This window comes from Oncorhynchus gorbuscha, linkage group LG01 (assembly GCF_021184085.1).
Source record: "Oncorhynchus gorbuscha isolate QuinsamMale2020 ecotype Even-year linkage group LG01, OgorEven_v1.0, whole genome shotgun sequence".
NCBI lineage: Eukaryota > Metazoa > Chordata > Actinopteri > Salmoniformes > Salmonidae > Oncorhynchus > Oncorhynchus gorbuscha.
In genome coordinates this window covers 12,054,250-12,071,436 of record NC_060173.1, presented here as the reverse complement: position 1 = coordinate 12,071,436, position 17,187 = coordinate 12,054,250, and the positions used below count along the sequence as shown (strand labels likewise).

The window sequence follows — 17,187 nt, the reverse complement described above, 5'->3', positions numbered from 1 at the left end:
ACACACACACACACAGAGACAGAGACACACACACACACAGAGACAGAGACACACACACACACACACAGAGACAGAGACACACACACACACACACAGAGACAGAGACACACACACACACAGAGACACAGAGACACAGAGACACACACACACACACACACACACACACACACACACACACACACACACACACACACACACACACACACACACACACACACACACACACACACACACACACACCCCTACATTAGAAATGTAGCCTATACAAACCATAGTCTGCTGTTCTAAAACACCTCACAGTCCAACATTAGCAATGTATACAAACCCTCCAGTGTGCACTGTTCTGAAACATAGTAGAAAAACATCCTAATAGGGAAATTGATTAACCACCATAGATTCAATAACATGAAGTACAAAGACAGTCATTGACTGCATAACAAAACGTACCACCACATTTATATACATTTAAAAAAAAATGTAACCTTTATTTAACTAGGCAAGTCAGTCACATGAACCAGGAATAAAGCACATTCAGAAGCAGGAGAAGCTGGTGTCAAATTCAATGAATTGTACAATGAAATTGTACAATGTGCACTGACACCTTTGCTTCAAAGTGTTCTTTAATAGCTGTAACACAAGTAGAGAACACTCAGGTTCAGACCTACTCCTCGTTCCAACACTTTACTGTGAACTTAATGAACCCACATTTTCTGGCAAGTAGGTGTATTCAACAAAACAGGTGTGTCCAACCTTCCATTGGAACAAAATGGAGCGAAGGTGTTATATTAGCAGACTGTTAGCGGTTCAGTTCCTCCACATGGTAACTAACAGACTCCTGTCCAGCCGGCAGCTCTGGTTTTACAGCCTGCCACACTAGAAAGGGCTGATAACCTCTCTATTAAGCCAGGGCTAGAGTCCCAACCAGATGCTAGCCCACTGGGCAGCAGGTCTGTATCACCTGGGGGGTTGGGGGTAAGTGAGCATTGTGTATGTTTGATCCCTTCTGGAGGTCAGCACTCTAGCTAGATCTGGAACGAGTGGTTTTCACACCAAATTGCCTTTTGAAGTGCCCTCACAAAGAGAGGGAGCAGTCTGGGACATGGGTTCAGCTCTAGAGATCAGCTCCAAGCCTCCTCTGAAGTTCCCTAATAAGTGCCCCATGAAGTTCCCTATAAAAGTGTCCTATGAAGGAGGGCACAATGACATAGAGAGCAGTCTGGGACAAGGGTTCAGCTAATATAATCCTGCAGGCCCCCTATGCTCACCCCCACCCTAGTGGGACTTCAGAGCCAAACAAAAACCCTCCATGAAAGTTGACTGGAGTCTGCTGGCGGCGGCAGTCTAAGCTTTACTGTTGCTTTTAAAACCAATGAAACCTTCAGCCCACACTGTGTAAACTTTTAAAACCAATGAAACCTTCAGCCCACACTGTGTGAGCTTTTAATACTAACGAACCCTTCAGCCCACACTGTGTGAGCTTTTAATACCAATGAAACCTTCAGCCCACACTGTGTGAGCTTTTAATACAAATGAAACCTTCAGCCCACACTGTGTGAGCTTTTAATACCAATGAACCCTTCAGCCCACACTGTGTGAACTTTTAATACCAATGAAACCTTCAGCCCACACTGTGTGAACTTTAAATACTAATGAAACCTTCAGCCCACACTGTGTAAACTTTGAACGACGTTGTCGTTGGCGATTGACTCCCTGAAAGAATTACAAGAACTAAAACACTGGCTCAATTCAACATTACTTCTAAGTCACTAAAGAAGTTACTGTATGTGCGGTAGTCCCCCCCTAACATTTTTATTTATTTATTAGTGGCAACTGTTCTTTCCAGTGGTAAAATATGTTTTATTGAAGGAATAAGGCTATAATGGCTTTGTCAGACAGTCTCATTCTCTGCGTCAATTTCCCAAAACAGCAAGAGAGTCCTTTGACCTATCTCTCTCCAGTTGTGATCTAATTAAGTCCCAGGAAGCTTCGTTAAGAGGTAGGACTGTGTCATGTCATGTTCCATTTTGGAAATCTGGGCTGTAGTAGTCTTTTCTACTTTAGAATAGTTTAAGCAAAGAAAATGCTTAATTTTTTCAAATGTTATCTTCTGACTGTGCAGGACAAAATATATCAAGTGAGTTGAAAGCCATAAAGAAGAGTTGTAGAGTGCAGAGAGGTCTAAAGACAGCTGCCTGTCAGATAATCTGGGTTGAGGAGGAAGTGGGTTTGACCCTAGTATAAATCAGGCCTTGTTGCAGGACACCTTCGGCTACGAGACCGTCCGCTATGAGCAAAGGACATGTGTACATGTACGCGTGTTCAAGCCATACCAGCCTATAGAGCTTTACATAGATAGCCTGAAATAAACACAGGCCTTAGGAGGTTGTGATGGAAGTCTGCTTGACCTGGCAGGTACGGTACAAATAAAGGAGAGGATGATGTTTATGGTGTTCCTGTATCTCACAGGTTCAGAACAGAACCTCTTAACACTACAACCTGCTAAACTATGGCCACTAGCACAGGGCTGAGGGCTCTTAAGATGAGGGAGGACCATTATTGTTTTATGAGCGTGGCCTTATTTCTATTACAGCATATTGGATGACTATCATTCATGTTCCATTCACCCAGCTCAATGTAAACATTCATCGTTTTAGGCTATTTCTAGATGATACTCAAAGTATACCTATACCCATCATGAGGTTGCTACAACCTAGTCAATGAATGAAAGTTTACAACGTAGGTGCACAGGTCAAGAGACACTTGAGTAATCAAGGTGACAGACATTGACACATTCAATATCGCCTTGCACAATCTTTCCTTCATCTAGCTGATCTAGGGTGTAATTATTAGTCCAACACTTGCAAACAAGAGTTTCGATTTGACAAATGTAGGTATGTTCATCCCAGTTTCGTTCTGCTTGCTTCCGTTTAAGAAATGCGTTTCAACAAAAATTGGCGGAATAAATACGCCCCTGATCACACGCAAACATAGTTCACTTTCATAGCAGCCAGATAGCTGTATAATTCCTTCTCGCATCTGCGTGCTCTCCTCCTCTCACCTTCTCCCTTCACTTGTGGACTTCAGTGCACAACACATCCGTGACGCGACGGAAAAATCTAACCGCTAAACACAGCCTACATCGTCACCATATTAGCTAACATCAAGTCAACAACATAGCTACTAGAACTAGCGCGTTAGTAAACCCGCTACAATCATGCAGTACAGTGTACAGTTAGCAACCCGTTTATCAGTTTACACCGGCGGACCCCCGGTTGCAATAAATTAATCAAACCAAAAGCTAACCTTGACTTGGAAGTGTTTGAGTGTTGGATAGCTATAATCAGCTAGGTAACAAAGCATCCCTCTTTGTTTGGGCCGAGTGTTTGAGTAGGCTAAACTAACTAGCTGCATTCGCTAGCTAAGTAAGTGAAAAAATATGAAATACAGCTAGCTCTTTCTCTCTCGCTTCTCTAGTTTTGAAGAAATGTAATTTGTTCAAAACGGTTCTACTGCTGTCTTTCTCTCTCTCGATTCAACTACTCATCACATTTTATGCCACTGCAGTGCTAGCTAGCTGTAGCTTATGCTTTCCATACTAGATTCATTATCTGATCCTTTGATTGGATGGACAAGTCAGGTCAAGCTTCAAGAGCTCTGATAGGTTTTAGGATGTCCTCCAGAAGTTGACATAATTACTGTAAGTCTATGGAAGGGGGTGAGAACCACAAGCCACCAAGATTTTGTATTGAAGTCAATGTACCCAGAGGAGGACGGACACTAGCTGTCCTCCAGCTAAACCATGGTGTTACCCTACAGAGTCTACAGAGTGCTGCTGAGGCTACTGTAGACCTTCATTGCAAAACTGGTTTTAATAAATTATTTTGTGACGTGAATATTTTAGTAATGTTTTATCTAAAAAGGTTCAGTAAGGCCAAACTCAATTGATCAAATATTTTTTTCTTTTTTATGTGTCTAAAGGGGTCCTAAAATAAAAAAATAGAAACATCTAATAGCTAAATGATCGTTAGTATTACCATCTTAAAACAATTCCATATGTTAGCTTAGTAGAACAGGACAGAAGTTAGTAGTAGGTTCTTATCACTACAACATCTAAACCATGGCCACTAGCACAGGGCTGAGGGCTCAATGGCCAAACAATAGGAGAGACTTCAGTTGGGTGGGACAAGTCAAGTCATGGAGGACCACAGTACCTTCAAAGGTCAGTGGAATAATAATATGTCTAACCTGAAACAATGAGGATGAAAATAGGCCAAGACGCATGGGAAAGTTCACCCTATTATATCAAATAAAACAAATATACACAAGGCGTACCCTAAGCACATATTCTAAGGTTTTGCTCATTAACTCAGTAGTCTAAACTGATCTTGTAGACTAGGACGTATATGGTATCAGTGATGCCACATTCAACTGGGAATTCCTACATAAGACCTGTCACACCTGATACCACCTGAGGTATTTGAAGGGTCAACTGGGCCAAGCAAGGTAGGGACGGTTAAGTGAAATTATACACACTACAGCATACTCTCCTGAAAGAGACTCAAGGAGTCTCTTCTCTGCTGTATATAGCTGATAATTAAGAGTAAATTCAAATAAGTGCAGTTTGTGCCTCCTGCCTCCAAACGTCTCAAGGTCTCCCACATTCTCTCCCCATTTTCCAGTCCATACCATCGTTTTAGCTCTCTCACTCAGTCTCTCCATTGCCCTGAAAATACCCTCTCAGCTCAGCTAGCTGCAGCATGCCGAGGCAGTTAACACAGCCAGTTATCTGCTCATTCCCGCATCCCTAACCCACATTGTGCAGGCCTGCAGGCTGCTCTCCGAACTGGAGCAGAACTGCAATGACCTGCAGAGGTGTTTTGCTGATGTAGATAAGATTAATGAACACATACGAGGGTTATATTCTAGAGGGTCAATTCTACAAGATTCAAGAGTAAATCGACACTCAAATTGAAAACGTTTACCCAAGGAAGGCATTAACCAAAGTGTTGCAGTATAGAGTCAAAACAACAACAAAACGCTCACTGTACGTGGTCTTATTTGTAAAACTAATCAAACACATGCTCAAGACAAAGTACAACAAAACAAACAAATACTGTAAAAATGTCAGAAATATAACCGACAGAAATATCCTGAATGTGGGAGATGTTAGCCTTCGAGACTGATGCTTCAGAGGCTCGGCACACTTTATGCAAACGGATGACTCAGGGCGCATACAGTATATGAATATCGTTTTGTCACAAAATGGGAGGCTCTTTGTAGTGCATAGTCCTGCCGTTGTTGCTTTCCACAAGAGTTTCGTTCCGCTCAAACATTGTGACAGAGCAAACATTACATTACATTTACATTTAAGTCATTTAGCAGACGCTCTTATCCAGAGCGACTTACAAATTCATTGCCCAGCGGTAGGGCTCTATATTTTACTACCCTGTAGCAACAATGGAAGCAGGAAAATGTTTTTTTTCTCCTTGTTCTCTTCTGGCACAAAGTTTTTGTTTCACAAAATAATTTTGTCCTGGTTCCCAATCAATGTCAAACATCAATTTCAAGATCGCTCCAGCTTGGTTTAGCTTGGCATTAGACTGCTGCATCAAATAAGCAGACTATTTTGCATTGATAACCAAATACAAATCTTTGTGACTGTTCAAACAATAAACCAAACGAAATTGCAGGCTTAGAATTCCCCCAAAATTGTATTATTAAAAAATAATAATAATAACTACGTGATTCTGGGCTATTTAATAACATTCCATTTTTAGCTGATATGGAAGTGAATACATTCAAGCAGTACATTAAACTTAGATCATTTTGTAGGTTTCACAGACAAGTAAAATGATATTTGTCAGAGCATATTATTTCATTATAAATCAGATGATTTCACATGGAGCTGTGTGAAGCTAAAAGGCTAGCTAGCAAGAGAAGAGAACGTGATTTTTCTTTGCTTTCACCACAAATGTGAGAGAACCTCTGCTATCGTCCCCTTGTGAATGCTGCTATTTGGGATTCTAGCCATGCATGGACCAGTGAGGTATCATGTGACCAAAAGGTGCATGCTGCTTTAAAAACAAAGACTCTGCCCAAGCTCACTCCCACACATAACATGACGTATGTGATCTCAGGATCAGCCTTTAATGTCTGTAGGCTGTGTAGCCCATCATGTCACCCGTAGCCCCCGGTTCACATAATGGCAGTGTTGGACGAACACCAACCACAGGGAAGTGTGGCCAACTTCCTCTTTAAACAACTTTCGTCTCCTGGTCAGTTTCAGTTTCTACTTTATTCTGAAACAGTTTGATCAAATAGGGAAACAATGAATACAGGCTGAATTTAGGATACGTTAGATCACTACACCGTGCTACAAGACTAACTTGTTCATTTACCTTCAGAGGGGGTAAGCTTATTTGTGAAGGAGAGAAAATTGTTCCAGGTTTGAAGATGCATAAAGAAACAAGTAACATGAACGTGACAAAAGGAATGTTGTCACATCTCACAGTACCCACCAGCTAGGGAAGGCTGCTCTCGAGCGGCTAGATGTTCTTTACCATTCGGCCATTAGATTTGCCACCAATGCTCCTTATAGGACACATCACTGCACTCTATACTCCTCTGTAAACTGGTCATCGCTGTATACCTGTTGCAAGACCCACTGGTTGATGCTTATTTATAAAACCCTCTTAGGCCTCACTCCCCCCCCATCTGAGATACCTACTGACCTCCACATCCTCCACCCGTTCTGCTAGTCACATTCTGTTAAAGGTCCCCAAAGCACACACATCACTGGGTCGCTCCTCTTTTCAGTTCACTGCAGCTAGAGACTGGAACAAACTGCAAAAAACCACTCCAACTGGACACTTTTATCTCCATCTCTTCATTCAAAAGACTCAATCATGAACACTCTTACTGACAATTGTGGCTGCGTTGCGTGATGTATTGTTGTCTCTACCTTCTTGCCCTTTGTGCTGTGGCCTGTGCACAATAATGTTTTGTGCTGCTACTATGTTGTGCTGCTGCCATGCTGTGTTGTCATGTGTTGCAGCCTTGCTAAGTTGTCATCTTTTGGTCTCCATGTAGTGTTGTGGTCTCTCTTGTCATGAAGTGCGTTTTGTTATATTTGTATTTATTTTTTATTTTGAATCCCAGCCCCCGTCCCCGCAGGAGGCCTTTTGGCAGGCCGTCATTGTAAATAAGAATTTGTTCTTAACTGACTTGCCTGTTTAAATAGAGGTTAAATAAATCAAATAAAAACTTAACACCAGTCTGATTATGTTTGCCATCTTTCAAAACAGAAGATCTTTCCCTAAGGTTTTTCCCTAAACTACAGTGTGTGTTGACACTGATTACATTTTCCCTTCATTAGGTTCCTATATACAGTCTTCTAATCTACATGCTTTGAAGCTTTAAAACAGTATGCGTGAGAATGAAAAAAAAAAAAAAGCCTTGTGATGAACAATTAACTCAAAATGAATGATTTCCCTTGACAATACTGCAGCTTCAAAAAAACGTTCTTAATTCTGTGTGTGTGTGAGAGAGCGTCATGGCGCATTAACAACAATACAGAGTATTTAGGGAGTAGCGTTTCCTCAAACTTTACTCTGAACACAGAACAGAAGCAGTCTCTTGTTACTTCACAAAACAGGAAGTTTTAACATGCACGTGTGTGTGTGTGTGTGTGTGTGTGTGTGTCTTTCCTCCCTACCTCCCAGCGGTGGGAGCCAGGGGCCGATCTCCAGACATGATACTGGAGGTAGGGCCACACAGGATGGGTTGAGAAGCCAGGGCTGAGGGCTTCAGAGTGGGGAAGTAAGGAGGTGAAGGGGGACATTTGGAGCAGATGTGGAGGTCTGGATTATAGGGGTACGTGTGTTTGCTTGCGTCTGTGTCTGTATGCATGTACAGTGCCTTCGGAAAGTATTCAGACCCCTTTACTTGTTCCACATTTTGTTACGTTACAGCCTTATTCTAAAATGGATTTTAACAAATCTAAAATCCTCCTTTACACACAATAAATAAAGACAAAGTGAAAAACAGGTTTTTAGATTTGTTTGTGTGCAAATGTATAAACAACTATTTATTTACATAAGTATTCAGACCCTTTGCTATGAGACTCGAAATTGAGCTCAGGTGCATCCTGTGTCCATTGATCATCCTTGAGATGTTTCTCCAACTTGATTGGAGTCCACCTGTGGCCAATTAAATAGATTGAACATGATTTGGAAAGGCACACACCTGTCTATATGAGGTCCCACAGTTGACAGTGCATGTCAGAGCAAAAACCAAGCCACGAGGTCGAAAAAAAACTGTCCAAGACAGGATTGTATCGAGGCACAGATCTGGGGAAGGGTACCAAAATAATTCTGCAGCATTGAAGGTCCCCAAGAACACAGTGGCCACCGTCATTCTTAAATGGAAGGAGTTAGAAACCACCAAGACTCTTCCTTGAGCTGGCCACCCTGCCAAACTGAGCAATCGGGGGAGAAGGGCCTTGGTCATGGAGGTGACCAAGAACCTGATGGTGCCTCTGACAGAGCTCTAGAGTTCCTCTGTGGAGATGGGACAACCATTATTGCAGCACTCCACTTATCAGGCCTTTATGGTAGAATGGCCAGACAGAAGCCACTCCTCAGTAAAAGGCACATGACAGCCCACTTGGAGTTTGCCATAAGGCTCTCTAAAAACTCTCAGATCATGAGAAACATTCTCTGGTCTGATGAAACCAAGATTGAACTCTTTGGCCTGAAAGCCAAGCGTCACGTCTGGAAGAAACCTGGCACCACCCCTATGGTGAAGCATGGTGGTGGCAGCATCATTCTGTGAGGATGTTTTTCAGCGGCAGGGATTGTGAGACTGGTCACACAGCCAAGAAAACAACAACTAATTGTCATTAAGTGGCCCAGCCAGAGCCTGGACTTGAACCGTATAGAACATCTCTAGAAAGACTTGAAAATAGCTGTGCAGCATCGCTCCCCATTCAACCTGACAGAGCCTGAGAGGAACTGCAGAGAAGAATGGGAGAAAGCTTGTAGCTTCATACCCAAGAAGACTCGAGGCTGTAATCGCTGCCAAAGGTGCTTCAACAAAGTACTGAGTAAAGGGTTTGACTACTTATGTAAATCTAATGAGTTTTTTTATGTCAAAATGTCTAAAATAACTGTCAGCCATTTTGGTTTCGATATTCAAATTCAGCTGAATAGTTTCTCTGATACTTCATCTAGTTTCTCTAACCAAAAAGTTAATAGTTGTAAAAACATGCTTTAAAAAAAACTGTGGAAAATATGTAAGCTAAATCTTAAAAGTGTAGTACCATCAATTAAATATAGGCTTATGAGATCAAGGATTGTCAACTGCTAGGTTGTTATCTGACTGATTTGATTGTATTTTTAAAATTCTGCTAATGTAACACAGGAGCATTTCAAGAGGAAATTACTGGATCTTAGCATAAATAAATGTCTCTGTTTTCTCATTTGCTTTCCTAGCCCGTAATCCACATATTACGTAAATAAGTCTAAAGCAGTAAAGTAGGGTACTATAAGAACATCGACCCGACTGACCCCACAAATCAAACGGAGTCTATTTCTAGTCCTCATCTCTCACTGCAAATGTGCTCATTCAACAGCCTCCTCTGAAGGACAGGATACAGGGATGAGTGCTCGTGGCTCAGGGGTGGTAAGAGGCGGCCTCTTCCATCCATGTGGAGGTAAATAAACAGTTATGGACTGAAGCAATCACACTAAATCAGTGTAGGTCTGAATCTCATGCCAACTCCAACCTAAGTTAAAGCACCAGCCACGACCCTATCCCCAGCCCCGTCTGCCCCAATCTATCCCCGGCCTCAGCCTCAGCTCCAGTCTCATCTCTATCCCCAGCCTTAGCCCTGTACTCCAGCCACATCCCCAGCGTCACCCATCCCTGTTTCTGTTAGGTCTGGTGAGTTTGGCTTGGTGTTCCACACTGTAACAGATGTTACAAGCCAGTGCCTCTAACCACAACTGCTGCTGTGACCTGGTTGAGAAAGGACAGGGTAAGCGTTTGTGTGTTATCTCTGCGTAAGAGTGTGTGCGCGTGTGTGTTCACATAATACCAAAAGAAGTACCCACACCGTGGGTGGCCTGCCTGAACACTGCAGGGCCATTCCTGCCCTGGTTTAACAGGAACAGATAAGTGGTAGTGTAATGCAGTGTGTGTGTATAGAGGGAGGCCTGGGCAGGCACACTGAGAAGTCCTTTCTGCCAACTCATCCTCCCTCTCTCCTTGTCCCTCTCGCACTCAAATGAAAACGACATGTTCCTGAGACACCATATACATGCAATAGGGTTTCAGAGAGCCATTCATCCAAATGGAGGAAAGGATTAGGACTAGAGATAGCGACACTACCACACAGCTAGCAGAGTATTAGCTAGCAGAGTATTAGCTAGCAGAGTATTAGCTAGCAGAGTAGCAGAGTATTAGCTGGCAGAGTAGCAGAGTATTAGCTGGCAGAGTAGCAGAGTATTAGCTAGCAGAGTATTATCTAGCAGAGTATTAGCTGGCAGATTATTACCTGGCAGAGTAGCAAAGTATTAGCTAGCAGAATAGCAGAGTATTAGCTGGCAGAGTAGCAGAGTATTAGCTAGCAGAGTATTAGCTGGCAGAGTAGCAGGTTATTAGCTAGCAGAGTATTAGCTAGCAGAGTAGCAGATTATTAGCCGGCAGAGTAGCAGATTATTAGCTAGCAGAGTATTAGCTAGCAGAGTAGCAGATTATTAGCTAGAGGAGTATTAGCTAGCAGAGTAGCAGATTATTAGCTAGAGGAGTATTAGCTAGCAAAGTATCTGAGTATTAGCTAGCAGAGTAGCAGAGTATTAGCTAGCAGAGTAGCAGATTATTAGCTAGAGGAGTATTAGCTAGCAAAGTATCTGAGTATTAGCTAGCAGAGTAGCAGAGTATTAGCTAGCAGAGTAGCAGAGTATTAGCTAGCAGAGTAGCAGATTATTAGCTGGCAGAGTAGCAGATTATTAGCTGGCAGAGTAGCAGATTATTAGCTAGCAAAGTAGCAGAGTATTAGCTAGCAGAGTAGCAGAGTATTAGCTAGCAGAGTAGCAGAGTATTAGCTAGCAGAGTAGCAGGTTATTAGCTATCAGAGTAGCAGATTATTAGCTAGCAGTTGGGAGTCATTAGATAGTGGGACCTCTTACCTTCTCGATTTCCAGCGCTTTAGCTGCGATGGCTTGAGACCGCCGTGTCTTAAAGTTGTCCTGCGTCTGCTCCGTCTCCTCCGTGGCCGACACCGTCTCCTTGGCCGACACAGTCTCCTTCGGCCCCGCTAGCAGGGCTGGCGTGGGGACACTCTCCTCCTGGAGGGCAAATGTTAAAGGGTTAGTTAGAGTACTAGGCATGACACCGTAGGCTTAACAGATTCTGGTTTTAAATTCAAAGCATCACTGATTAGTCAACATGGTTGTTGCTGTAGTTTTCATGTTGTTCAGCACAACAAAACACCATTATGCATTCAGCATCTCAACAGTAATCTAGAACGTGTAGACCTCTACAACTTTGATCAAAGACTGTCGACAGCCAAAGAATAAGGCCCAAGCCTACAGATGTCAACCAATCATCATACTGCATCATTTAGTGTCAAAAGGAAAAAGAGAAACAAAACAATTTGAGCGAAAGGAAGCCTTTTGTTACCATTGAAAACCAACAACTCGTGAAACACCCATTACTTTCAGTTTACAGAACCCAGAAAGCCTTCATCCATGGCAAGGAAATGGGTCATGCATGGTGAAGAGTCTATCGTGACCTGGGTCAAACTACAAGGAAGAGACAGGCCATATAATGTACATCAACTGTCCCTCTGTGATGTGACTTTTAGAATAACCTACACAGGGATCTGGAACATTCCCATCCTCCATGACAAGGCAATATTAATGAACGTAACGGGCCTGTAACTACGTATTGTCTGTAACATTGGCCCTCCTATGTTGAACATAATAAATGGCTCTCCATCCACCGGATGTGTACCAAACTCAATAAAAGTGGCAGTAATAAAGCCAAACCTTGACCCAGAAAATATAAAAAACTAAAATCGGCCTATATCGAATCTCCCATTCCTCTCTCAAAAAAAAAGCTGTTGCGCAGCAACTCACTGCCTTCCTGAAGTCAAGCAATGTATATGAAATGCTTCAGTCTGGTTTTAGACCCCATCATAGCACTGAGACTGCACTTGTGAAGGTGGAAAGTTACCTTTTAATGGCGTCAGACCGAGGCTCTGCATCGGTCCTCGTGCTCCTAGACCTTAGTGCTGCTGTTGATACCATCGATCACCACATTCTTTTGGCGAGATTGGAAACCCAAATTGGTCTACACGGACAAGATCTGGCCTGGTTTAGATCTTATCTGTCAGAAAGATATCAGTCTGTCTCTGTGAATAGTTTGTCCTCTGACAAATCAACTGTAAATTTCGGTGTTCCTCAAGGTTCCGTTTATATATTTTACCTCTTGGGGATGTCATGCAAAAACAATGTTAACTTTCACTGCTTTGCAGATGACACACAAATCAGAAACTTTGTCCAAAAATGATGCAGAAGAATTAATCCATGCTTTTGTTACTGCTAGGTTAGACTACTGCAATGCTCTACTTTCCGGCTACCTGGATAAAGCACTAAATAAACTTCAGTTCGTGCTAAATACGGCTGCTAGAATCCCGACTAGAACCCCAAAATTTGATCATATTACTCCAGTGCTAGCCTCCCTACACTGGCTTCCTGTTAAGGCAAGGGCTGATTTCAAGGTTTTACTGCTAACCTACAAAGCATTACATGGGCTTGCTCCTACCCATCTTTCCGATTTGGTCCTGCTGTGCATACCTACACGTACGCTACAGGTCACAAGATGCAGGCCTCCTAATTGTCCTTAGAATTTCTAAGCAAACAGCTGGAGGCAGGGCTTTCTCCTATAGAGCTCCATTTTTTGGAATGGTCTGCCTACCCATGTGAGAGACGCAGACTCGGTCTCAACCTTTGTCTTTACTGAAGACTCAGCTCTTCAGTAGATCATATGATTGAGTGTAGTCTGGCCCAGGAGCGTGAAGGCGAACGGAAAGGCTCTGGAGCAACGAACCGCTCTTGCAGTCTCTGCCTGGCTGGTTCCCCTCTTTCCACTGGGATTCTCTGCCTCTAACCCTATTACAGGGGCCGAGTCACTGGCTTACTGGTGCTCTTCAATGCCGTCCCTAGGAGGGGTGCGTCACTTGAGTGGGTTGAGTCACTGACGTGGTCTTCCTGTCTGGGTTGGCGCCCCCCCCCCTGGGTTGTGCCGTGGCGGAGATCTTTGTGGGGTATACTCAGCCTCGTCTCAGGATGGTAAATTGGTGGTTGAAGATATCCCTCTAGTGGTGTGGGGGCTGTGCTTTGGCAAAATGGGTGGGATTATCTCCTGCCTGTTTGGCCCTGTTCAGGGGTATCATCGGATGGGGCCACAGTGTCTCCTGACCCCTCCTGTCTAAGCCTCCAGTATTTATGCTGCAGTAGTTTATGTGTCGGGGGGCTAGGGTCAGTCTGTTATATCTGGAGTATTTCTCCTGTCTTATCCGGTGTCCTGTGTGAATTTAAGTATGCTCTCTCCAATTCATTATTTCTTTCTCGCTCTCTCTCGGAGGACATGAGCCCTAGGACCATGCCTCAGAACTATCTGGCATGATGACTCCTTGCTGTCCCCAGTCCACCTGGCCGTGCTGCTGCTCCAGTTTCAACTGTTATGCCTGCAGTTATGGAAGCCTGACCTTTTCACCGGACGTGCTACCTGTCCCAGACCTGCTGTTTTCAACTCTCTAGAGACAGCAGGAGCGGTAGAGATACTCTTAAGGATCGGCTATGAAAAGCCAACTGACATTTACTCCTGAGGGGCTGACTTGTTGCACCCTCGACAACCACTGTGATTATTATTATTTGACCATACTGGTCATTTATGAACATTTGAACATCTTGGCCATGTTCTGTTATAATTTCCACTCGGCACAGCCAGAAGAGGACTGGCCACCCCTCATAGCCTGGTTCCGCTCTCGGTTTCTCCATAGGTTTTGGCCTTTCTAGGGAGTTTTTCCTAGCCACTGTGCTTCTACACCTGCATTGCTTGCTGTTTGGGGTTTTAGGCTGGGTTTCTGTACAGCACTTTGAGATATCAGCTGATGTAAGAAGGGCTATATAAATACATTTGATTTGAGTCTGTTAACTATGCACTGAAGATCACAAATTGCCATTTTGCAATCTGGTGCTGGCAAAACGTTGTGTTCTTCGGGGATTGTTCTAGCTTTTAGGAATAGTGTAACGCTACTATGCTCAATGGTATGTTCTACAGGTATAGTAGAGATACAAACACTGATCGTATCAAGTGGATGTGAGGGGGGTTCATTGAATTAAGAGCAATTGTAGTCATGTAGTTACATAGTCATGCAGTCCCACCTTGATTGCTACATAGCTTTTCGCTGATCCGTCTAGGGAGGTACTTCTGGTGTGACTTAGCAACCTGGGCTTATCTGTGGAGAAGAGGAAAACGGAGAGTAAAACTAAGAAGCATTAAAACAGAAGCCATGTGAAAGAAAACAGGACGGCGGGAAACCAAATCAATCAGGACCACCGACCGCAGTTCAACTCCGTTTCAAAACATATTGGGGAACTACCACTTATTCTCTCTAGTCATCGACCAGGTGATCGTTGCACCAGCACAGTCAACAACAGATAAGACGAGATGCTATGGGACTGTGGATAAGCACAGCACAGACAAACCGTTGGTTATTTCACGTTCTCTCGTTGGAATAGCTCACCCACAGCGGTTGACAAGTTCAGCTGTGACTAAATTGAAAATATTGTGCTCCATCGGCTCCAATAAGTCTACAAACAACAAATATGGACGGGCTGGTGGGTTTGTTTTTATTTAAGGAATCTCCCATGGCGATGAGACTGAGCCAAAGTGAAATTAAAAACTCTTCCTTCCAGGACGTTTGATTCCTTTTCCACCGAGCCAAACAGCAAAGATCTCAGGTTGTGAGACGGACTGAGACACCAAGCAACACGTGTGGTTCCTTAGTTCAAACTGCAGCAAAATTAGAAGTCAATATTTTTAAAATGTTGGATATCCTCTGATACTATTAACAGATGTTTCTTTGAACAAGAAATCATGTATATTTAGGCAAATGTAGGCTATTTGCAATGTTCGAAGAGTCGCACCGACCTAAGATAGAACTCGCTCTCTAGGGCACACCATGTGTGTGCGTTGTGAAGAGAATCTGGTAACGTGATGAGTCACTCACCAGACACACTGAACTAGTGGACAAGAGGCAGCCGCGCAACAAAGTATTAGTGACCAATGGATCAGCAGATAACAGATAATGATGAACTGCAAATCCAGAAGAGGAGCATCCAGGAGTGGTTGTGTTGGGGGTGCTGTTGTATGTGCCTTGTTGTGCTCTGACATTTATTCGTTTGCTAGCCAGCTAACTAGCGATTAGCGACTAACAAGATTTAGGCCCAACTTGCTAAGAGAAGACAAACTAGCGGTTTTCAGATGTAAGAAACACACACAAAAAAAAGTGTAATTACAAAACGCAAGTGGATTTATATTAAGAAGCAGAGTGAAAAACATCATTGTTGTCATAAACCTCACTTGCACAAACTGTATATAGACTTTTTCTATTGTATGTTTGTTTATTCCATATATAAGTCTGTTGTTGTATGTGTCGCACTGCTTTGCTTTATCTTGGCCAGGTCACAGTTGTAAATGAGAACTTGTTCTCAACTGGCCTACCTGGTTAAATAAAGGTGAAATAAATCAAATAAATTGACCATGCAGACCGAACGCAAGTGTCTCGTGGTCAAGCAACAATAAACGTGCTCCTTGAGTGACAGGGGGTGGGGCTAGGTCTGGAAAGCGGCATGGGGAGAGAGAGAGAGAGGACTCAAGTAGTCTAGTAAACTACAAAAATGGACGTTACACACGGCGTATCGCATTTAACACACCCAATGTATTAGAGCAGGTCTAAGAGGGTATTTCTGTCAGCTTAAATTGGTGAATTGTTGTTGTGTGCGTTATCAATCCAAACAAATAATACTTAAGATATAATCATGTAGGCTAAGCTACACATGAACCTAAAGGCTGCATGCTTTCAGTAAGTGCATCTCTAAACCATTGTACTTGAAATGCTCACTCAGAGACATTATACAGGATATCTTCAGTAAGACCAGGCCTACTAGACCCAGTGTGGTGTGCATTTCTTGTGTCAGCCTAGTCTAATTAGACAGGGGTGGAGGGGGTTTCTACAGGGATGGAGGGGGTTTCTACATCTTCTAAAAGGCGGCTAGAATATGCAGCAGCCCAAATATGTGTAACCTTTATTTAACTAGGCACAATGACGGCCTACCGGGGAACAGTGGCAGAACAACAGATGTTTACCTTGTCAGTTCGGGGATTTGATCCAGAAACCTTTCGGTTACTAGCCTAATGCTCTAACCACTAGGCTACCTGCCGCCCCAGGGGAGGGGAGGGGGGATGATTCTTCAGACTGAAGACTTCCACTGTGCCCCATCTCCTCCACAGTAGCATGTATGAGTGAAATAGGGCATTTAAAAACCTCTGCAGTGATGATGAGAAAGGATTTTTTAAATAAAAAATGTAAAAGACACTGTTACTGTCCCTACTCTCCTCCAACCCCAATATTCTCCTTAATATCAAAATTACCCAATACTCTCACACTGAGGTTACCTTAACCTATGCAAATCGGTGTTATATCCACCGGGGGACGGGGGGACTCATCCTAGTCTTTTCATTCTATTCAGTGAAGGAATTATTCAGGAGCACAAAAGAGTTACTACGTAATGGTATGCATGCCCCACTCCACTCACAAGGGAAGGTCATGTGAGTGGGTGGGTGTTTTGGTTTGATCTCAAAGACATCTGCTAGCTCAGTGTGCACGCTACTCCCACACCAGCCAAAAAGGTCAGACCTTGAATCAAAAGCCTTGGAGAATAGTGTGTATGTATAATTAAAATGGTTAACATGTTCCAGCACCTCTCTTTAAATACACACCTCCACTGAAAACAGATGCTCCTCTCAGAGAGAGGTGCTCAATTTGAGCTTTTACAGCACTTCAAACCAAGGTGTCAAACTGTTTTTTTTAATGGATAGGCTTACATGTAGCAA

At 43.2% G+C, this 17,187-nt stretch overlaps 1 protein-coding gene across 2 annotated transcripts in view; it reads right to left on the bottom strand.

The window, feature by feature from the left end:
• LOC124033146 overlaps nucleotides 1-17,187 on the bottom strand; it is a 33,876-nt gene that overhangs the window by 1,696 nt on the left and 14,993 nt on the right. For both annotated transcript variants that reach the window (XM_046345113.1, XM_046345107.1), the window contains 2 exons: nucleotides 14,454-14,527; nucleotides 11,190-11,348 (listed from right to left, as the gene is read on the bottom strand). In XM_046345113.1, coding sequence (XP_046201069.1) covers nucleotides 11,190-11,348; nucleotides 14,454-14,527 — 233 coding nt within the window. The remainder of the gene's footprint in view (nucleotides 1-11,189; nucleotides 11,349-14,453; nucleotides 14,528-17,187) is intronic.